This window comes from Geotrypetes seraphini, chromosome 2, assembly GCF_902459505.1.
Source record: "Geotrypetes seraphini chromosome 2, aGeoSer1.1, whole genome shotgun sequence".
Classification (NCBI taxonomy): domain Eukaryota; kingdom Metazoa; phylum Chordata; class Amphibia; order Gymnophiona; family Dermophiidae; genus Geotrypetes; species Geotrypetes seraphini.
In genome coordinates this window covers 292,506,613-292,529,643 of record NC_047085.1, presented here as the reverse complement: position 1 = coordinate 292,529,643, position 23,031 = coordinate 292,506,613, and the positions used below count along the sequence as shown (strand labels likewise).

Below are 23,031 nucleotides of genomic sequence, written 5' to 3'. Positions count from 1 at the left end.
CACTGAAAGGCAGAAAAAATGTTAATTATCATTCATATTCCGGGGTTTTTTCAAAGAGGTCAAGGCAGATGACTCTATGCAATGTCACCTCAGTAACAACCATACAAAAATATACACCCTTCCTTTTTACTAAACCACGATAGCAGTTTTTAAAGCAGGGAGCTGTGCTGAATGCCTCACGCTGCTCTCGACACTCATAGGCTCCCTGCGCTAAAAACCGCTATTGCAGTTTAGTAAAAGGGAGCCATAGTGCAAAATATAAACAGCAGATATAAATTCTCAAAACAGACACATTTTGATCACTAAATTGAAAATAAAAGCATTTTCCTACCTTTGTTGTCTGGTGATTTTATGAGTCTCTGGTTGCACTTTCTTCTGACTATGCATCCAATATTTCTTCCCTTCTTTCAGCCTCCTGTATGCTTCCTCTCCCCCAACTTTTTCTTCCTTTCTCCCTGCCCCCTTCTTTCTTTCTGTCTCCCTGCCTCCCTTTCTTTCTTTATTTCTCTCTCTATGCCCCCTTTCTTTCTGTCTCCCTGTTCCTCATTTCTTTCTGTTTCCCTTCTTTCTTTGTCTTCTTGCCCCCCCCCCCCTTCTTTCTGTCTCCCTGCCTGCCCCCTTTCTTTATTTCTCCCTGCCCTCCCCCAGGCCACTAGGTTTGCTGCCGCTGCCATCGGGGAACAGGCCCCCAAGCCACTATGTTTGCCACCGCCGCAATCAGGGAACAAGCCCCCAAGCCACCGCCGCCCCAAGCTCTCCCTGCAGAAGTGTCACGCTGACCAGCATTCCGCTCCTCGACGTCAATTCTGACATCGAAGAGGAAGTTCTGGCCCAGCCAGGCAGCGATTGGGTGGCCCAGAACTTCCTCTCTGACCTCAGAATTGACGTCAGGGAGAGGAATGCTGGTCGGTCCGACACTTCTGCAGAGAGAGCTTGGGGCGGCGGTGGGGGACTTTGGGGAAAGGAAGGCTGATCAGCCTGGATGGGCTCTGCGATTGACTCGCGTTGCCTTCCCGATCTACTGGTCGATTACGATCGACGTATTAAGCACCCCTGTCTTACATCTTCTTCCATAAAGACCAAAGCAAAAAATTCATTGCTATGGCCTTATCCTCCCTGAGTGGCCCTTTTGATCCTTGATCATCCAACAGTTCCATGGATTCCCTCACAGGTTTTCTGCTTCTGATGTACTTTAAAAAAATTATTATGATTTTTTCCCTCTGGCAAGTTTCTCTTCATATTCTTTCTTAGCTTTCTTTATCAATGCTTTGCATCTAACTTGCTAGTGCTTATGTCTCTTCTTATTTTCTTCATTCCGAACCTTTTTCGATTCTTTATAGGATTTTTGGGGCGTTTTAATATCCTCTTTCACTTCATCTTTTAACCATGGCAACTCTCGTTTCCTCTTTCCAATGAAATGCTGCTTTATAGGCAAAAACTGGTTGAAGTTTTACATTTTGAAAAGTAGGAAATAACTGAGTATGATTTTCCTTTGAACGAAAAAACCATATTAGAGAAACTAAGTATTGTAGAGTGTGTGGTGCAGTGATTGGAGCTACAGCCTCAGCACCCTGGGGTTGTGGGTTTAAACCTTATACTGCTCCTTGTGCCCCTCCACTGGCACAGATAGGGAAAAATGCTTGAGTACCTGATTGTAAACACCGCTTAGATAATCTTGATAGGCGGTATATAAAAACCTAATAAACCTGAAACTTGAAAAAAACTTGAAAACTTGTGTTATCATATATTCCAATGTATAAATCTTAAACTGCCAACAGACTTCAATTGGAAGCCAATGTAGGCTCCTTAAGAATGGTGTTGCTCTATCAAATATAAATTTTCCATAAATCATTGTTGCAATAGTATTCTGTAATACTTACAATCATTTTATAGAAACATGATGGTAGATAAAGTTCAAATGGCCCATCTAGTCTACCCATCCACAGTAACCATTATCTCATAGAAACATGACAGCAGATAGATGTCCTAGTACATCCCAAATATAATGAATTGCAGTAATCAAATTGGGATACTACTACTGTCTGCATCACCGTTGAAAACGATCCTGATCAGAAAATTTCTTGATAACCTAAATTTGTTTAAATTTAACAAATGTTCTTTTAAACAGTTGTTTAACTTGTTCTTTCATTGACAAATGAGAATCCAGTACTATTCCTAAAACTTTTAAAGTGGATTCCAACATATATTTCTTATTTATGATAATAAGTGACCTACATGACAATTCCCTAGAACAGGGGTAGGGAACTCCGGTCCTCAAGAGCCGTATTCCAGTCGGGTTTTCAGGATTTCCTCAATGAATATGCATGAGATCTGTTTGCATGCACTGCTTGCAATGCATATTCATTGGGGAAATCCTGAAAACCCGACTGGAATATGGCTCTCGAGGACCGGAGTTCCCTACCCCTGCCCTAGAAGGTAGCATAATTGCCATATTTGACTTTTTCAATATTGGATGGCTCAAGCTTCCATACTTCTAAAGCAATATCAGCTAAACTATATTCTAATGATACTAAAGAAGAAATCATGATTCTGATGATGGCATCTGCATATATTTGAAAACACCATCCATGTTTGAAAAATCAAAATACTTCCTCGATGTTTTCATTAAAACATTGGAGAGCACAGGGGTAAGAAATAATGCCTTGAAGTACTGCTGCTGCTGTTTTCAGATTTTCTGATATAGAATTCCTTTTTATGTTCGAGTCCGGCAAGTTTTTGAAGCTTGGTGTTCAGAAAGGGCTTTGTCTCCCTTATATGTGTCTTTGCCACAATTTTGGCATTCTTCTAGGAGGACCTTAAGAAAAGGCTGGCTTACATTTCTGTAAGAGTTCAGGTAGTAGCCCTGGCTTGATGCTGGAATTGAATTTGGAAGTCGTCCTTAGCTGCTCATCCAGATGTAGAACATTTTTTGAGCCTCCTCTTCAACATCTTTGCCCTGAGTGGAATCTTAACACTGTTCCTCAATCCCTACAGAAGGCACCTTTTGAGCCTCTAAGGAAAGCTACTTTAAAAGATCTTACATCAAGTTTATTTTTCTTGTCATAATCTCGTCCACATGTAGGATCTCTGAATTGCTAGCGTTTTCTTGTATAGATTAATTTCTATATTTCTAGAAGGGGGAGTGCCCATTTGCACAGTTTCTCCTTTTCTGCCTAAGGTGGTATCTAAATTTCACTTGAATGAACCTTTGTTTCTTCTGTTCTCTTTGGAGGAGGATTATAAGAAGGACTTTTGAATGCTGCATCATCTTGATATCAGTCGGGTTCTAATTAAGTACCAATAAGCTACCAATGAATTTTGTCACTCAAATTACCTCTTTGCAGATGATACCAAAATCTGCAATAGATTATACACGCCGCATGGTGTAAATAACATAAAAAATGACCTGGTGAAGCTTGAAGAATGGTCTGAAATTTGGCAGCTAAAATTTAATACTAAGAAATGCAAGGTCATGCATTTGGGCTGCAAAAAAATCAAGGGAATGGTACAGTTTGGGGGTGAAGAACTTATGTGCATGACAAAAGAGTGGGACTTGGGTGTGATTGTATGTGATGATCTTAAAGTGGCCATACAGGTTGAAAAAGTGATAGTGAAAGCTAGAAGGATGCTAAGTTGCATAGGGAGAAGTATGGCCAGTAGGAAAAAGGAGGTATTGATGCCCCTGTATAAAACTTTGATGAGACCTCATTTAGAATATTATATACAATTCTGGAGGCTGAACCTTTAAAAAGATATACAGTAAAAAGGATGGAGTTGATCCAGAGGAAGGCTACTAAAATGGTATGTAGTCTTTATCATAAGGTGTATGGGGACAGACTTAAAGATCTCAATCTGTATACTTTGTAGGAAAGGCAGAAGAGGGGAGATATGACAGATGTTTAAATACCTACGTAATGTAAATGCACATGAGTCAAGTCTCTTTCATTTGAAAGGAAAATGTGCAATGAGAGGGCACAGGATGGTTAAGAGATGATAGTAATCTAAGGAAATACTTTTTTTTTACAGAAAGGGTGATAGAGGCATGGAACAGTCTCCCAGAAGAGGTAGTGGAGACAGAGCCTGTTTATGAATTCAAGAGGGCCTGGGATAGGCACATAGGATCTCTCGGAGAGAGAAAGATATAATGGTTACTGTGAATGGGCAGACTAGATGGGCCATTTGGCCTTTATCTGCCATCATGTACCAATGTTTTCATCCTCCCCTCAGGACTGAATCGAGAAAACACAGCCTCTAAGCTGATCATTGCTCACAAGATTAGGAAGGCTATAATTCATTTTATATTTTTCAGGAAAGCAGCCCCTATTTTCTCTCCGGGTTCATTCAAATAGAGCCCTTTTGACCTTTTGGGCACAATCTGGGGTTTATTCATTAGAAAAAAAAATCTGTAAATTACCATATATATTCGAATATAGGATGAGAGTTTGGGGCCAAAAAAATGGCCCAAAAATGGGGGTCTCATCCTATATTTGGGTCTTCACTCAGTGACCACCTGACCCCCCTCCCATTCTTGCTGCAGACCTCTGCCGGCCTGTCTTATGACCTGGTAGGCCGGGACAGGAGGGATCTCTCCTGTCCTGACCGAATTCTAACCATTTTTACTACCTCCTGGTCCAGTGGTGTATGGGCAGGAACAAGCTTTCCACACTCCTGCCCCGCGCTGAGCCCCTCTCTTAGATCTCGCAGCCAGCATACAGGAGCGAGCTTTTCAAGCCCCTGCCCTGCTCTGTGCCACTCCTTGAATGACTGCCGCCAGTTATCACGAGTCCCATGAGTCCCATTCATGGAACAGACAGTCCCATTCAAGGAGCAGCACAGGGCTGGGCAGGAGCTCGAAAAGTTTGCTCCTATGTGCCGGGTGCACCACTGGTTGTGAGATCTGATGGAGGGGCTCAGTGCGGGGCAGGAGTGCGGAAATCTTGCTACTGCCCATACACCGCTGGACCACCAGAAATGCGAAAAAAGGTACGTGAGGGTAAAAAAATTGTTAGACTCAGCCGGGATGGGAGACGGGAGGGATCCCTCCTGTCCTGGCCTACCACTAGACCACCAGAGTGGGAAGAGGGTACAGGGCAGGGAGGGGGGACAGGGTTCAGAGCCTGGCAGGGAGTGAGGGGGACTGGGTTCAGAGCCTGGCAGGGATGGGGCTGGCTGCATAGCCTGGTAGGGTAGGGAGGGAAGTTGGCTGGGTTCAGAGCCTTGCAGGGTAAGGAGGGAAAGGGGCTGGGTGCAAAACCTGGCAGGGAGAGGGGCTATGTGCAGAGCCTGGCAGGGGAGGGTGTTAGGGAGGGGACACTGGGTGCAGATCCTGGCAGGGCATGGCACTTGAATATTAAGCCCCCATCTTATATTTGAGTCAATCATTTTTCCTCCTTTTGGGGGGGAAATGGGGGTCTCGACATATTTGGATCGTCTTATATTCAAGTATATACGGTAACTGCCTAGTCCTCTCTGCATTCAATGTTCAAGCACGCAGTGTTCCCGCTAAGCTGCGCTGGGGTGCGCTGGCGCTCAAAATATTACCTCGCAGCGCACAAGTTTCTCGTCACAGCGCACACAGTGTAGAGCACAGTTCTTCAACCGCCGGTCCGCAAACAAAATCTTGCCGGTCCGCGAAGGATTCGGTCCCCGCCGCAACGAAAGGCCGGCGTCAGCTGACTTGCAACTTCCTGTTGCAGTCGCTGTGCCGGGACTCCTGCCTTCCACCGCGTTTGCCTCCTGCCTTGTCTCCGCACCTCCAGACCAGCAGCGGCAGCTGTGTATGCTTTTAACTTCGGCACAGAGCTGCCCCTAATCAATAGTTTAGCGCGGTTTCATAAGGCAGCCTCGGGGCCTTTGCTAGGCCGGCCCACATCGCATCATCGAAGCGGGCCGGCTATCAAAGGCCCCGAGGCTGCCTCATGAAACCGCGCTAAACTATTGATTAGGGGCAGCTCTGTGCCGAAGTTAAAAGCATACAGAGCTGCCGCTGCTGGTCTGAACTCTTGGGCCGCTGAAGGAGGGCAAAAAGCAGCTGTCCTGGAGGTTTCCCTTCCTCTCGCCTTTACAGGTTCCTTTTTTCCACCTTTTTTTTTTTCCTTCAAACGGCAACGGGCCCCAGCATCGACATCAATCAAGTAAGTTCCACTGTCAATCAAGCGGTTCTGCTCGGCCAAAGCTTCCCCTGTGACATGAGCCACCCTCAGGGGAAAGAAAGTGACCCACAAAGGTGAGGGGAAGGGGGGCAGATGATGGAAGTTGGGGGGGGGGGGAGAGAGAGAGAGAGAGAGAAGGGGCAGATGATGGAATGGAGGAGATGAAAGAGAGAGAGAAGGGGACAGATGATGGAAGTGAGAAGAAGGGAGAGAGAGCAGAAGGCAGATGGATGTCAGTTGAGAAGGGAGAGCAGATGCTGAATGGAAGTGGGGAAAGAACACATACTGGATGGAAGGAGGAGATAAATAAAGGGGGAAGAAAATAGTAAGATAATGGAGGGGTGAGGGAAAGGGGTGACAAGCTGTGTGTAGACACAGTGAAAAGAGGGAAACGGGACTAAATAGTAAGAAAGAATTTAATTTAGATGGAGGCAGAAAATAGAGAAGGAAGACCAGAGAAGAAAAGGGAAGAGAGAGCAGAGAATGATCAGATCTGAGTGGAGGAAATGAGAAGAGAGATATGCTAAAAAACCACAGGGGGGAGGGAAGGATAGAGATGCCAGACCATGAGGGGAACAGAAGGAAGATGATGGATGCTAGACCAAATTGGGGGGTGGGGGGGGGCAGGAGGAGAGATGGCAGGGAAAGACAGACAGTGAATGGAAGGGGCAGATGCTGGACTGAAGAGACAGAGAAGGTTATCATGCTGCTGTACCGGGCCATGGTACGCCCTCACCTGGAGTACTGCGTCCAGCACTGGTACTTTAAGAAGGACACGGTACTACTCGAAAGGATCCAGAGAAGAGCAACTAAAATGGTTAAGGGGCTGGAGGAGTTGCCGTACAGCGAAAGATTAGAGAAACTGGGCCTCTTCTCCCTTGAGCAGAGGAGATTGAGAGGGGACATGATAGAAACATTCAAGGTACTGAAGGGAATAGACTTAGTAGCTAAGGCAGGGAGAACGAGAGGGCACTCTCTAAAGTTGAAAGGGGATAGATTCCATACAAACGTAAGGAAGTTCTGTGGTAGAAAGCAACATATTTATTTGGCTCATAACTTGCTGGCGCCCGATATTTTTAGCTCACAGTGAAAAAAGTTTGCTCACAACACCCGCCCGCTTAGAGGGAACACTGCATACCACATATCGTAATTTTGTCAGAGACATATTTTGAGTGTTGGTTTCTACATGAGTGTTTCTGATTCCCACCCTATTTACTTTAAGGACTGCTTTGCTATATCCCACAAGTCTGGATTCATCTGCTGATGACGATAAGGATAAATTACCTGATGATTTTCCTTTAATTACAACAGATCAATTCAAAATCTCACCCTGTCTTTCACTGTTCTAATTTGTATCTCAGTTAATTTCTCTGTTAAGAATGTTTGCTGTATGTTCCTATTCATAGTTATTATTTATACTTTTTCTTTGTGAGGAAGGAGGAATGTAGTGCTTAGGAGGAAGGAAGTGCTTAATTGTTCCTTTCTGCTTTGTTATGAGAAATACTAACTGACCAAAGAGCATACCATCCTATATGACAGAGTTCAGTTTAGTACTCTATGTCTCCACCTGCTGGTGGATGGTCGTAACCCACAAGTCTCTGAATTCATCTGCTATAATTAAAGGAAAGAAAATTATCAGGTAAGGCATAATTTTTCTGTACTAGAAAATTCCACACAGCCTATATTACTAAATGTCATTGGAATGTTTTTATCTATCTCTGCTGGTAGAAAAGAGTCACAGCCCTCTTGTTTGAACTGGCATGGCAGAACTCAAGGATACGAAACCAATAGGCATGATTAAATTTCATCATAATGTTGTTGATTCAGATAGACGCACTCTTATATGCACAAATGACTTAGCACATAATTGTTAAGGAGGGGGCGTTCATAGGAGAAGAACATATATATATATATGCACAACTTACAGAATACTGTAAATTACATGTGTAAATGTCACATTTAGGCACTACCATTTATGTGAATCAAAGAGCTGTTGTAGAAGTATGCTTACGGTATATTTAGACACACTGATTTTGGTTTACAATAATATTCTCTAAGTATGCATATGCAAGTAAGTGTCTTTGTATAAGCTTAGTACCTTTGTTGTTTGGCACCCTGTGACAGAATGCCCCCCTCTGTCTCAGTTCCTGCAGGATATGGGTTACTGCCACTCCCAGAACACTATAGGAACGTCTTGTGTGCTATTTACATCCCGGACAATGTAGAATTTAGTGACATAAATGTCAAAATATCATTGCTCTTGGCACTTAAGAGGGTGTTTCTATAACTAGACACCTATAGCTCCAGAGAACACCCAGTAAAATTGTATCTTGTAAAGAAACACAGGTGCCTATTTTCCTTTATAGAATGCTAGCATAACCACTTATATATGTCTAAAAGTAATGCACAAACACTTAAACCAGCCATATGGCCAGTTAGGAGAACAGGTTTTCTGCAGGGGTTTTTTTGACATGTCTGAGAAAAAGAAGAGGTTTTAGAGATGTCTGGTGTCTGAAAGTAGTTTTTATGAAAAATACATAACCTTAAGTAGAACATCTATTGAAGATAACCTTGGTAAAGCTGAGACTTCAGTACACAGGGATTTAGTAAGACTTACAGATACTAGGATTCAGAAGAAGGCTGAAATATATCTCAACAGCTGTTCTTGGCTTACAGGTTTACAATTAAAACATTATCAGTAACTTTTACTCTTACTGAAACAAAGTCCAGATTCCTGATGAAACTTTGTCCTTTTGAAACTGTGTATTGTGATTATGCATCTTGTATTCATTTTCTGGTCATCTTATTTGCCTAGAACAATTTTTTTAAAAACATACCGTATATCAAATTTATGCAGCTGGTAAAATATTCATTTTGTACACTTACATTCAATTAGACCTTCATGATAGGTAAGAGAGAGATTATTTTACTCAACAAAATGTTTAACATCTCCATGGTTTCAAATACTGTGCTGTTCTTGTTTTCTTCCTTACATTTTTCAAACCCCCCTGTTGATGCATTTTATATTTTTTTCCTCTGCCTAGACCTGGTTAACTATGTCTATGAATGGGTCCTCAATTTTTTACTTTGTCCCTACTTTCCTGTCGTAGCCCCATCTTCCCCTGGTGTCGACTCCGTACCCTTACAGCGCACAGGCAGCCAGCATGGCAACCAGAATGCAACGGCGACCTTCCAGAGGGCCAGCTATGCTGCCGGCCCAGCTTCCAATTACGCAGACCCTTACCGACAGCTGCAGTATTGTCCTTCCGTGGAATCACCATACAGCAAATCTGGGCCAGCCATCCCGCCAGAGGGGACTTTGGCCAGATCACCTTCTATTGATAGCATTCAGAAAGATCCCAGGTGGGTGAAACTTTTTTATTTTGTGTCTCACCGTGCTTTTGTCATATTCAATGTCTTTTAATGCAGTTACTTTGGCACAGCAAGTCTATGTAATGAAAAGAACACACACCAAGATGAAGACAAGTGGGTATTCTTTTCAGTGTTTTGAGTTCCTTATGTTTTACTGCTTTGTTCTGTTGTGGGCTTTTTGGAATACAGGCTGCATTTCAACATAGAACACATTTATAATCATTCTTTTCTTTCTGGTGGTGATGAAAAACTGAATGCAGGTGTCCTGCATTGACCAGAAAAAGCTCCTTTAGTCATGTGGCTTTGTATTGCAGTTGTAATGACTTTGGTTAATGGGACCTTTTAATGTTCTTCTTCTGAACATTGTTGTTTCTGGTGGTGATTGTCCTTTTTTTAAGGTCACAAAATTGAGCTTCAGGTATCTGGTTGGAAAACAAAATGATAACCAGAAGACTTGAAACCATTTCATGTAATGGATATATGTTTATTTGGTGATTTAAAATGTATGATTTGTAAATTAGAGTGCATTTTCACTGCCTATCAGAAAATGTGGATCCGAGAAGCACATTTTTCTCTTGAGAGGTGAGGAGTGGCCTAGTGGTAGAGCTGCTGATTCTATATCCAGAGGTTATGGGATCAAATCCCAGTGCTATTCCTTGTGACCTGGGCAAATCACTTAATCCTCTATTGACCCAGGTACAAAATAAATACCTCTATACTGTATATGTAAATCACTTTGAATGTGTAATCACAGAAAAAGCAGTATACAAGTCCCATTCCCTTTCCCTTTTTGTTTTCTAAGCTAGTAAGTGAAAAGCTGAAAGTTGTAAAATTATGATCAGGTCTTTAAACTATTTTGGTGTCTTTTAGGGCCTTAATGTTAATATGAATAAGGGATTCATTAAAGGATATTAAACACTTAATAAATCTTATGTAGCTAACTGGTCATGCATTTAAAGGCGAAGCCATCCCTGTGTGAACCACTGGCACAAAATCCACACCTCCCTTTCCCTGCCCCCCTAATAGAACAGCACAGATTATCCCTTTGCCCTCTCTCTAATGGAGATCACCTCTTAGGCCTGCTCCCAAACAGATTCTGGCCTAGTAGCCCATGGTTCCATATACTGCACCCCATGCAAATATAATAAGAAAGACTCCCACATCTACTTCCCATCCTTTTTCTTAGTCTACTCCTAAAACAGAGTAATTGTCTCTGCTCTGCCTGTCACCAAAATCCAAAATGTTGCCAGCTGACCCCTAGCTTCCCTTTGTTCTCCATGTGCAGGTATTATTTTATTGTGGAAGATTTTAGCATAGATTTGGGGGGAGGGAGGGGTTTCACTTGAGATTCCCTGCTGCTTTAAAGATCGCAGTGAAATGGAGGAGGGCACAAACAGTATTGACAGACATTTTAATGTTCGTGGAAAAATTAAACTACACTGCTGAAGGTATAATTGCTTCTTGACATATTCCACCCAATATTCAGTACTATTTAACAGCTCTTGTAAGTCAGCTAAGTGCTAATATTCATCGTAAGATGGCTGCTGAATATTAGCGCTTAGTGACTAGCTGGCTGTGAAATTTAATGCGCCAACCAGCTAATCAGGCCACTTAAATAGCTGGTCTATCTTTGGCCAAGTATAAACTTAATATAAAGAGAAAAGACTAATCTCATAAAAAATGCTAATATGTCAACTTGTTTATATACCCTGTGAAATTCCCATGCACTCAGAAATGTGTAATCTGGCCTTCATTTTTTGATTACGTCTGCAAGTATAAACTTAGCTAGCTAGCCAGCGCTGAATATCGACTTGGCCATTTAAGTTTATGGCAGCCAAAAAAAGAACCAGAAATGGTCTGGCATCGAATATCCAGGCTCAGCACCCAGCTAACTTCTGTGGTCTCAGTCTGAATATTGGGCCCATTGTTTATAGTAAGATTTGTGGTGATCTGTGTTAAGACATTTTAATAATAATAATGAAATAATAAAAATGAACTGTTTGGCGTATGCTGGTATGTGACACAGTTCATAATCTATTGCGCGCGAGACACCAGCGCGCCGACAATTCTGCGCTGACAATTTGGCACAAGAAAGAAGCGCGCTGTGGAAAAACTTAATTTTAAAGAGCTCTGAAGCGGGGTGTGAGTTCGGAACCCCCCACTTTACTGCATAGTGTTCGCGTTGCTGTTGGGAGGAGGGTTGGGGGGTTGGAACCCTGCATTATAGAGAAAACTGAACTTTTTCTGATTTTTGTCAGGAAAAGTTCAGTTTTCTCTACAATGTGGGGGGTTTCACCCCCCACATACCCCCAACGGCAGCGCGAACTTCCCCACACTCCCTGTCGGAGCTCTTTAAAATGAAGTTTTCCCGCGGTGCACTTCTTTCTTGCGCCAAATTCTCAGCGCTGGCTTGTCGGTGTGCTGGTGTCTGGTGCGCGATTATCCCATCGCTGTGTGACACAGATAAGAACATAAGAAGTTGCCTCCGCTGAGTCAGACCAGAGGTCCATCCTGCCCAGCGGTCCGCTCCCGCGGCGGCCCATCAGGCCTAATTGCCTGAACAATGTCCATGACTAATTTTGTAACTGCCTCTGATCCTCTAATTCTATCCCTATTACCTACCTCTACTCCTATCTATACCCCTCAATCCCTTTGTCCTCCAGGTACCTGTCCAGACCCTCTTTGAAGCCCTGTTGTGTGCTTCTGCTTATCACATCCTCCGGTAGCGCGTTCCATGTAGATCATTAATAGTTTCTTCTTGTTGGGCTCAAATTTTCAGCATCATTGTGAATGCTTGCATGAGCATTATTGATAACATATTTTATCCCAGGACAAGCAGTCATGATATTCTCACATGTGGGTGACGTCATCTACGGAGCCCCGATGCGGAAGCATTTTCAAGCAAACTTGATTGAAGATTTAAGTTTGCTCTGCTGCTCCACGCATGCGTGCCTTCCTGCTCCACTAGGGGGTGCATCCCCTCGTGGTCTCCAGTTCAAAATTTTCCGCTGAGCCTAGAAGTCGTGTTTTTCAGGCTCTGCCCCAACTGCCTTCTAGCACCGCGATTTTTTCTTGTTTTTTCACGATTAAGTCGCTGTGCGCGAATTCTTTACCTTTTAACTTGATTCCTGCTTCATTTTTGACGACCCGGAGGCTTCCGGGTCCCCGTGGCCACGTGGCTAATCGAGCCGCTGCTACTTTCGATTTAATGTCCCGGCCTTTGACCGGCTTTAAAAAGTGCACCCGGTGTGAGCGGCTTCTTTCCCTCACAGATCCGCATCGCCGGTGCATTCTCTGCCTGGGGGCGGCTCATCCAACCGACTCCTGCCCCCAGTGTGCTACTTTCCAGAACCGGGCCCTCCGTCGAAGAAAAGCTCGCATGGCGGATCTCTTCACCCCGGACCAACCCTCCACCTCGGCCTCGAGGTCGGCCCCGGTCTCGGCCTCGGCCTTGACCTCGGCCCCGGATACCTCAGCATCGCCTCGAGACTCAGCTCCGAAGTCCTCGGGACAACAGAAAGCTTCGGCTCCGGGTAAGTCCCCTCTTCCCTCTTCAGGTTCCGTAACATCGAAGAAGCCAGCCTCGGGGACAACGTCGACGCATGGCGCAAGCCCCATGCTTACAGCCCCGGCTAAGCCCTCCAAGCCTTCGGGCCGTGCCTCCACCACACGGGAATACTCTGACACGAGGTCGCCCCCGGTGGAGTGCACCGAGGCAGTGGACATGCCTTCGATGCTGTCCGTGCCCGTCTTCCAGGACCTACTCCGAGCGATGATCACGTCGGAGCTGTCCGCTGCAATGGCCCAGTTTCAATCGGCCTTGACCTCGACCCCGAATGTGCCAGACCAGCCTGAGCCTCGCATCGAGCAACCTCAAGGAAAAGTGCGCAATTCTCGCCGCATCCCATCCTCCTCGGACTCCTCGCCGAGGCGTCCGAGACGTTCTCCCTCCGCAGACCGCCAAGGGGCAAAACGTCGGGCTAAAACAACAGAAACCTCGAACCGACGTACCTCCAAGAAGGCCCGAGGTTCACCAACTCTACGAGGCCGTTCTCCCACACCTCGTACAGGACCACTAAGGGTGGCTGAGTTATCACTCTCCAACCCGCGCATCCTCCGAACTCCCCCTCGGACCGGAACCCCGACCCAAGGTCGCAGGTATTCTCCGAGGGAGTCCGGATCGAGGTCACCGATTCAACATCGATCGGTACCCCGAACCCCGGCATCGTCTCCGAGGGGCTCCTCGAGACACCGAAGATCCACAACCCCGGAACACTCTCACAGTGCTTCCCCGGCCTCGGAGCATGGATCGGAGCAGGAACCTCGATATTCGAGGGAAGCCTCCCCATCCTTCTCCACCCGACGAAGGTCTCGTTCACCGACCCCGCACGGGGCCCCGGGAACATCCCGCCCATCCTTCACCCGCTTTGTCCAGGACATGGGCCACGCCTTGGACTTAGACCTCCAGTCCGACTCCAGATACTCTAAGGAGTACCTGGCGGAGCTGGATATGCCATCACTGCCCAGAGAGTCCCTTCGCTTACCACCTAACCCGGTACTCCAACAGGCCTTCTTCAGGAACCTGGAAACCCCCTACATGGTCACAGCAGTACCCTCCAAAATGGAGGCCAAGTACCGCACAGTACCTTACCCGGGATTCGAACAACCACAGCTCTCCCACCAATCGCTGCTAGTAGAATCCTCCCTGAAAAAGGCTCACCCATCCCGGGTCTCAGCAGCGGTCCCCCCAGGCCGAGAAGGCCGAACCTTGGACAAATTCGGCAGGAGACTATATCAAAACGCAATGATGGCCTCCAGGGTGCAAAGCTACACTTTCACCTTCACATCCTACCTCAAACACCTCATTGGACTATTGAGAGCCTTTGAGACTGACCTACCGGCCTCCCGGCAAGGAACGTTCGGCCTGCTTTTGGAGTCCCTCTCCAACCTGCGCCTTCATCTATTCCACGCGGCCTACGATGGCTTCGAACTCTCCTCCAGAGAGGCAGCCTTTGCTATCGCCATGCGCCGATTAGCTTGGCTGCGCCTGGTCGACATGGACCCCAACTTACAGGACCGGCTGGCAAACCTCCCCTGTGTGGGAAAAGAACTGTTCGATGACACTATCGAGGCAGCTACAAAACGCCTCTCCGAACACGAACGCTCGTTTGCCTCCCTTGTCCGACAAAAGCCCAAACCGCCCACGTCCAGGCCGTATAGGGCCCCTCCGCGCCGCTACCCACAAAAGTCCACCCCGGTCTTCTCGCGGCCCCCACCCAGGCGCCCGCAAGCCCACCACCGGGCCATGCCCAAATCCCAACCGCCTGTGACCACCAAACCATCCCCGTCCTTTTGACGGGACATGCGGAAGGGGGCGGGCCCCCTCCGCCATAGCCACAGGCCTCCTTCCCATCGGGGGTCGACTCAGAGCCTTTTACCCTCGCTGGGAACAAACCACGTCGGACGCATGGGTCCTTGGCGTGATCTCATCAGGGTACTCTCTCAACTTTCGGGCCATTCCTCCGGACAACCCCCCAAGGAATTGCCCTCCCAACCGGACTCAGCTACCCCTACTCCTCTCCGAAGCTCGAGACCTGCTTCGCCTGAGAGCAGTGGAGGAGGTTCCCCCCGACCAACGGGGGAAGGGCTTCTACTCCCGTTACTTCCTGGTACCGAAAAAAACGGGAGACCTACGCCCAATACTAGACTTGAGACGCCTCAACAAATTTCTGGTACGGGAAAAATTTCGGATGCTCTCCCTACCGACACTCTACCCCCTGATCGACGAGGGCGACTGGCTCTGCTCCCTCGATCTCAAGGAGGCGTACACACATGTCCCAGTGCACCCCGCTCACCGCAAGTTCTTGCGTTTTCAGGTAGGGGACTGGCACCTACAATACCGAGTCCTCCCCTTCGGCCTTGCATCATCACCTCGGGTCTTCACCAAGTGCCTCGTGGTGGTCGCAGCAACCTTACGCTCCCAGGGCCTCCAGGTATTCCCCTACCTGGACGACTGGCTAATCAAAGCCCCGTCCAGGGAAGGGGTTATCTCAGCGACCCAACAGACTATTACCTACCTACAAAGTCTGGGGTTCGAAATAAACTTCCCAAAATCCCAACTACGCCCCTCGCAGTCCCTACAGTTCATCGGGGCCACGCTGGACACGGTTCGCCTCCGTTCCTTCCTCCCCCCTCCGCGCCGAGAGGCGTTAGTAAGTCTGAGCCGAAGGATCTCCCTGCTGACCTCGGTATCAGCTCAACAGATGATGACTCTCCTGGGCCACATGGCCTCCACCGTCCATGTCACACCCTTCGCCCGCCTCCATCTGAGAATCCCTCAATGGACCCTGGCATCTCAATGGCGTCAAGACCCGATCGACCGTCCCGTGACAGTGACTCCTTCATTGCAACGATCGCTCCACTGGTGGGCCGACTCTTCAAATCTTTCCAAAGGTTTGCTCTTCCTCACCCCACCCCACAGCAAGGTACTCACCACGGACTCGTCGGAGTACGCTTGGGGAGCCCATCTGGACGGCCTACGCACCCAAGGGATGTGGTCAGCTCAAGACCGTCGCTGCCACATCAACGTGCTAGAGCTTCGGGCCATCTATCTCGCAGCTGTAGCCTTCCAACATCTGCTCCACGACCGAGTGGTTCTCATCCGAACCGACAACCAGGTAGCGATGTACTACGTAAACAAACAGGGGGGGACAGGGTCGTGGTCCCTTTGTCGGGAAGCCCTGCGCCTCTGGAAATGGGCAATCTCCAACAACACCTTCCTTCGAGCGGTGTACATACAAGGAGAACAAAACTGTCTGGCGGACAGACTCAGCCGCCTCCTCCAGCCACACGAGTGGTCACTACACTCTCAAACCCTACGATGGGTGTTCGAAAGGTGGGGGCGCCTCAAATAGATCTGTTCGCATCCCCTCACAACCACAAGCTGCCTCTCTTCTGCTCCCGGATACACACCCCGGACCGGCTCGAGGCCGACGCCTTCCTCCTCGACTGGGAGGGAAGGTTCCTGTACGCGTTCCCGCCGTTCCCTCTGATACTGCGGACGCTCGTCCACCTGAAAACAGTACAAGCCACCCTGATCCTGATCGCCCCTTGCTGGCCACGCCAGCCGTGGTTTTCCCTTCTACTTCAACTCAGTGTCAGAGATCCACTGCCTCTGCCTCTGTTTCCCTCTCTACTATCACAGGGTCAGGGTTCACTGTTACATCCCAATCTTCAATCTCTTCATCTGAATGCTTGGTTTCTCTCCCCCTGACTGCTCTCCCCGTGTCTCAATCAGTCAAGGAAATATTGGAGGCCTCTAGAAAGACCTCGACGAGAACCTGCTACTCCCAAAAGTGGACCAGATTCTCAACCTGGTGCTCCTCCCACAGCCAGGACCCGGTGTCGGTCCCCGTCCCTCTGGTCCTTGACTATTTACTTCAACTATCTCATTCCGGCCTAAAGACCAACTCCATTCGAGTACACCTCAGTGCGATTGCGGCCTTTCATCAGCCCCTGGAAGGGAAAGCCCTCTCGCTCCATCCCTTAGTCTCTCGCTTCATGAAGGGTCTTCTGAACGTCCACCCCCCTCTCAAACCTCCTCCGGTGGTTTGGGACCTTAACGTGGTTCTGGCTCAACTAATGAAACCTCCATTTGAGCCCCTAGACAAATGCCATCCAAATTCCTCACTTGGAAGGTAATTTTCCTACTCGCGCTCACGTCCGCCCGGCGGGTTAGTGAGCTACAAGCTCTGGTAGCGGACCCACCCTTCACGATATTCCACCACGACAAGGTGATACTCCGCACCCATCCAAAGTTCTTACCTAAAGTAGTGTCTGATTTCCATCTCAATCAGTCCATTGTCCTACCTGTGTTTTTCCCCAAGCCCCACTCTCACCCCGGAGAAGTGGCGCTCCACACTCTTGACTGCAAGAGAGCGTTGGCCTTTTACCTCCAACGCACTCAATCACACCGGAAAGTCCCACAACTGTTTTTGTCCTTCGACCCAAACCGGTTAGGTCACCCAGTTTCCAAACGCACCTTGTCCAACTGGTTGGCCGATTGCATCTCCTTTTGCTACGCTCAGGCTGGCCTCGCGCTGCATGGTCGAGTAACGGGACACAAAGTCCGAGCGATGGCAACCTCCGTAGCGTTCCTCAGGTCCACACCTATTGAGGAAATCTGCAAGGCTGCCACGTGGTCTTCGGTTCATACCTTCACCTCCCACTACTGTCTGGACTCACTGTCCAGAAACGATGGCCGATTCGGCCAATCGGTACTGCGAAACCTATTTGCTTAAATTGCCAACTTCCCTCCATCCCTTTTCAGTTAGCTTGGAGGTCACCCACATGTGAGAATATCATGCCTGCTTGTCCTGGGATAAAGCACAGTTACTTACCGTAACAGGTGTTATCCAGGGACAGCAGGCATATATTCTCACAACCCGCCCACCTCCCCGAGGTTGGCTTCTTGGCTAGTTAAGTGAACTGGAGACCACGAGGGGATGCACCCCCTAGTGGAGCAGGAAGGCACGCATGCGTGGAGCAGCAGAGCAAACTTAAATCTTCAATCAAGTTTGCTTGAAAATGCTTCCGCATCGGGGCTCCGTAGATGACGTCACCCACATGTAAGAATATATGCCTGCTGTCCCTGGATAACACCTGTTACGGTAAGTAACTGTGCTTTTAGTGCATGATAGCACCAGTTCATAAAAAGAGGTCATGAAGTCATATATTTTAAGATTGGATTAATTAGATAGCAGGCTTTAAAATAGGGTTTTATTAGCATTTATTTGACTTGTGCCATTGTATTTTCATTGATTTATTTGGCAGTAGGTTTACTGTTCCTGCTGTGACACAGTTGCGATATCGTCCTGTCTTTTGTGGATTTGGGTGGAAGGCATGTTTGAATATTCTAATGCATGCTCATTAGTGTTATGCTGATATTCTAGTACTAGTAAACACTAGTTTATATTAACGGGTGCTAGAATATATGTCTATCTGTCTGTCTTTCTTTCTGTGTCTCTTCCTGCCCCTGTCTCTCTCTTCCTTTCTTTCTTTCTCCCTCCCTCTGTCTGTCCTTTCTTTCTGTGTCTCTCCCTGCCCCTGTCTCTCTCTTCCTTTATTTCTTTCTTTCTGGTTCTCTCTCTGGCACCCTGTCTGTCTTTCATTCTTTATGTCTCTCTCCCTGCCTGCTGTTTTTCTGTGTGTCTGTCTTTTGTTCTAACCAGTGGCGTACCTAGGGTATGTGGCACCCGGGGCCCATCATTTTTTGACACCCACCCCATGTAAAAAAATATTTTTTGTAATGACCATGAAACGGAATAAATGGTCAGAATAGAAACAGGCAGTGAAAATTTTCTTATATTCCAAACATAACATAACATAAATTATGTCTGAATTGTCATGACATCAGAAGTACATATGGAGTAGTTGCAGGTGATGCTTGGGACAGTTCTGATTGTGTTAGATCGGTTTTATGTGTTTTTTGAATAGAAGGGTTTTTATTTCTTTTTGAAGGTTTTGCAGTATGTGGTCGATGTCAATTGGTTGTAGGGTTGGGGGTCGAGTGTTGCAGCTCGAATGGCTAGGAGGTTGTCGAACAGTTTTTTTTTCTTTTGACGTTTTTGGTTGGCGGGTGTGTGAATGGTGCGTGAGTTCTCCTATGTCTGTTTGAAGTGGATTGAATTATTTAGCTGAAGAAATTAGTTACCCCCTCATCCCACACACATTAATTATCTTCCATTTTTGTTCCCATTATAAAAAACACTGATAAGTTCCCAGAAAAAAAATACATTAAAATAAGAAGTGAAAACAAAGACCCCTACAGATGAGAACATAACATAAGAATAGCCTAACTGGGTCAGACCAATGGTCCATCATGCCCAGTAGCCCATTCTCATGGTAGCCAATCCAGGATACTAATACCTGGTCAAAACCCAAAGAGTAGCAACATTCCATGCTACCGATCCAGGGCAAGCAGACACTTCCCCCATGTCTTAATAACAGATTATGGACTTTTCCTCCAGGAATTTGTCCAAATCTTTCTTAAAACCAGCTACACTATCTGCTTTTACCATAACTTCTGGCCACTTCATTTTTAAGTTTAGATCTTTCCTTTCAAACAGAGACCTTGCTAGATGTCAAATACAGCACAAGGTAACTTCACATGGACTTAGCTGTGTAGGAAATGTGAATCTCCTCATACACCCACCATATAGTGCAAAAATGTGCAGAGGTCTGTTTTTTTCTTTCGATCACTACATAGCCTAATGCCACACAAGCAGCGCTGTTACAAACATATTCTGTAGGTCAATGCTAAGGATAACAAAGTTTCCTTCCTTGGACCAGAAGGAGATACTGATAAACCACTGGAAGAGATCCCAACACAACACCCAAAGACCCACTCAGTGTGTGAACCAGTTGAGTGGAGTGGACTAACTGGGGGGTGGAAATGGGCCCGGAGTTTGCTCAGCAGAATTTCCCAGACCACCTCTTCCTCTCAACACATTGACACGCTGCCACCACCACCACTAGAAACACCTCACTGGGTAGGCCAGCTATGCTATAAACTTTATAAAACACATTATTATATTTTCTTATAAAGCACATATTTTAACTGAACTCTCTGACATCCTCAGCCTTTCCATTCACAAAAATAGAAGGAAGAAAAGTTCCCATTTCCTGCTGTTTCATGTCCCCGGCCTATACAATATTTTTTTTCTGCAGACCCTTCAAAAGTCTGACCAAATCCTCGTTTCACTTGCATTATAAAGTACTGAGGATGCAATCTCTCCCCAATCCCAGGTCCTAAAGTCTAAGACAGTAGCGCAAACTAATGCTGCCAGATTCAGGAAAAAAAATTTCGATTCGATTCAGCCTATTGAATTGGTTTTTCAATTCGATTTTCCTGCCCAGTTGGGTGATTTTTTTCAAAACTCCTGGTGGGTTTTATAGCTTTTTCACCCCCTTTGGCTTCTCCTAACCACACTGGTGCTGTGGTGTAAATAAAATAAAGAAACAAAAAGGACTTTTCCTCTCTCTGTTAAATCCTAGCTCACGTTTGCAGTCCAACACCAGCTCTGTCAGGATACACATTTCAAATCTGACATATTATAATCACAAAACAGAAAATAAAATTAATTTTTCTACCTTTTGTTGTCTGGTTATATTTCAAATCTTGTTGGTCCAAGGCTCTGGTTTTCTTCTGATAACTTGCTTGCCAGGGTCTCCTTCTTTCTTCTTTCTGCGTGCTAACCATCCATCTGCCAACTCTGTCCTCCCTTTCCATTTCCCTTCCCTCCCCAGGAAGTCTGATATCTTTCCTTTTTTTCATCTCCCTCCACAGATCCACCTTTTCTTAACTACCCTTTCATCCGGCATCTCTCCCTCCTTTCCCACCACCCCAGAGCCCACCATCTCTCCCTTTCTTTTCCCAATTGCCCTCCTATCCAGTATCTCTATCCCTCCTCCACACCATCCCTTGTGTCCAATTTTTCTCCCTTTCAGTTCCTTCCCTCCCTAAATCCCATGGTCCATCATTTCTCTCCCTCTCCTCTATTTTCAGACCCATTATTTCTTCATCCCCCCCCAAAGTTTGGCATATGCACGTCTCTTTGAACACCCCCTTCCCTCTGTGTACTTCTAAACCAGGGTCCCCACCAAAGGCCTGTCCCCCCTTAAAGGTCTGCCTATCCCCCCTTGAAGGCCTGCACCCCCCTTGAAGGCCTGCCCCACCCCCTTGTAGGCCTTTTCCCCCCCTTGAAGGCCTGTCCCTCCCCCTTGTAGGCCTGTCCCCCCACCTTGAAGACCTGCCTGCCTGTCCCCCCCTTGAAGGTCTGCACCCCCCCAGAAGGCCTGCACCCCCCTGAAGGCCTGTCCCCCCCTTGAAGGCCTGTCCCACCCCCTTGTAGACCTGTCCCCCCCTTGTAGGCCTGTCCCCCCCTTGAAGGCCTGCCTGCCTGTCCCCCCTTGAAGGCCTGTCCCCCCCCCCTTGAAGGCCTGTCTCCCCCTTGAAGGCCTGCACCCCCCCCGAAGTCCTGCACCCCCCTGAAGGCCTGTCCCACCCCCTTGTAGGCCTGCCCACCCCCTTGTAGACCTGTCCCCCCTTGTAGACCTGTCCCCCCTTGAAGGCCTGCCTGCCCCCCCCTTGAAGGTCTGCACACCCCCCCCGAAGGCCTGCCTGCCTGTCACCCCCCTCCTCCTTGAATGCCTGCCTGCCTGCCCACCCGCCCCACCCCGAAGGACCGCTCGCCCCCCTGGCCTCCCCGCACCACCTATGAAGCAGCACTACCTATGCTCCCAGCCTTGCCGTTCAGTCCCCACCACCACCACCACCCCCGAAGGACCGCTCGCCCCACTGACCTTCCTGCACCACCTATGAAGCAGTCGCAGCAGGATCGCGACATCAGCTATCCCTGCGCTGCTTAGGCGCTGTTTCCTGCGCCGCGTTCCCGCCCCTCCTCTGATGTCAGAGGAGGGGCGGGACCGCGGCGCAGGAAGCAGCGCCCATGCAGCTCAGGGATAGCTGACCTTGCGATCCTGCTGCTTGCTGCTTCACAGGTGGTGCAGGAAGGTCAGTGGGGCGAGCGGTCCTTCGGGGATGTGGGGGGACTGAACGGCAAGACCGGGAGCACCCCTTCAGGGCTGGCACCCGGGGCGGACCGCCCCTCCCGCCCCCCCCCTTGGTACGCCACTGGTTCTAACGCGCTGCCTGCCTGCCTGTCTTTCTCTCTCTCCATGGTCCCCTTCTGTCTCTCCTCCCCCAAAGCAAACCAAGATTGCTCCCAGGCCCCCTTTCCCTCTCCATCCCCTCCACTTCCCTGTGCAGCAGCAGCAGCCTTTCCCTCCCATCCTTCCCTGTGCAGCAGCAGCATTTCCCGGCCTTCCCTGTGCAGAAGCAGCATTTCCCCCCACACACACACACACACTTACCTGTGCAGCAGCAGCATTTCCCACCCTTCCCTGTGCAGCAGCAGCATTTCCAGGCCTTCCCTGTGCAGAAGCAGCATTCCCCCCCCACACACACACACACTTCCCTTTGCAGCAGCAGCAATTCCCACCCTTCCCTGTGCAGAAGCAGCATTTTCACACACACACACACACACACACTTCCCTATGCAGCAGCAGCATTTCCCGCAGCCTCCTCCCCAGCCGCCGCGTTTAAATTCACAGAAAAGTGCTGCGCCGCGCTACCGCTATCTTTGGCGTCTTCTATCCACTTCGGCCAACCCTAGCAGAAACAGGAAGTAGTCAGAGAGGGCGGGCCGCAGTGGACAGAAGACGGCGAGGCCAGCGATAGCGCGGTGTAGCCCTTGTCTATGAATTTAAACGCGGCGGCTGGAAAGGGGGCTGCGGGAAGGTTTTAGTGGTGAGTGAGCCGACAGAAGGTTTTGGCTGTGAGTGAGGGCGGGAGGGGGGAGTCGGCTGTGCTGTGGCGCATGCGCCTCAAGCCGCCGCCACGGACGGACACAGCACGTCAGGTTCTCACATCCTCCTAAGTGCGCAT

At 48.0% G+C, this 23,031-nt stretch overlaps 1 protein-coding gene across 6 annotated transcripts in view; it reads left to right on the top strand.

The window, feature by feature from the left end:
- Positions 1-23,031, top strand: part of CTNND2 (catenin delta 2) — a 1,866,736-nt gene that overhangs the window by 1,128,021 nt on the left and 715,684 nt on the right. For all 6 annotated transcript variants that reach the window (XM_033929835.1, XM_033929832.1, XM_033929833.1 and 3 more), the window contains one exon: positions 9,263-9,515. In XM_033929835.1, the coding sequence (XP_033785726.1) occupies positions 9,263-9,515 (253 nt within the window). The remainder of the gene's footprint in view (positions 1-9,262; positions 9,516-23,031) is intronic.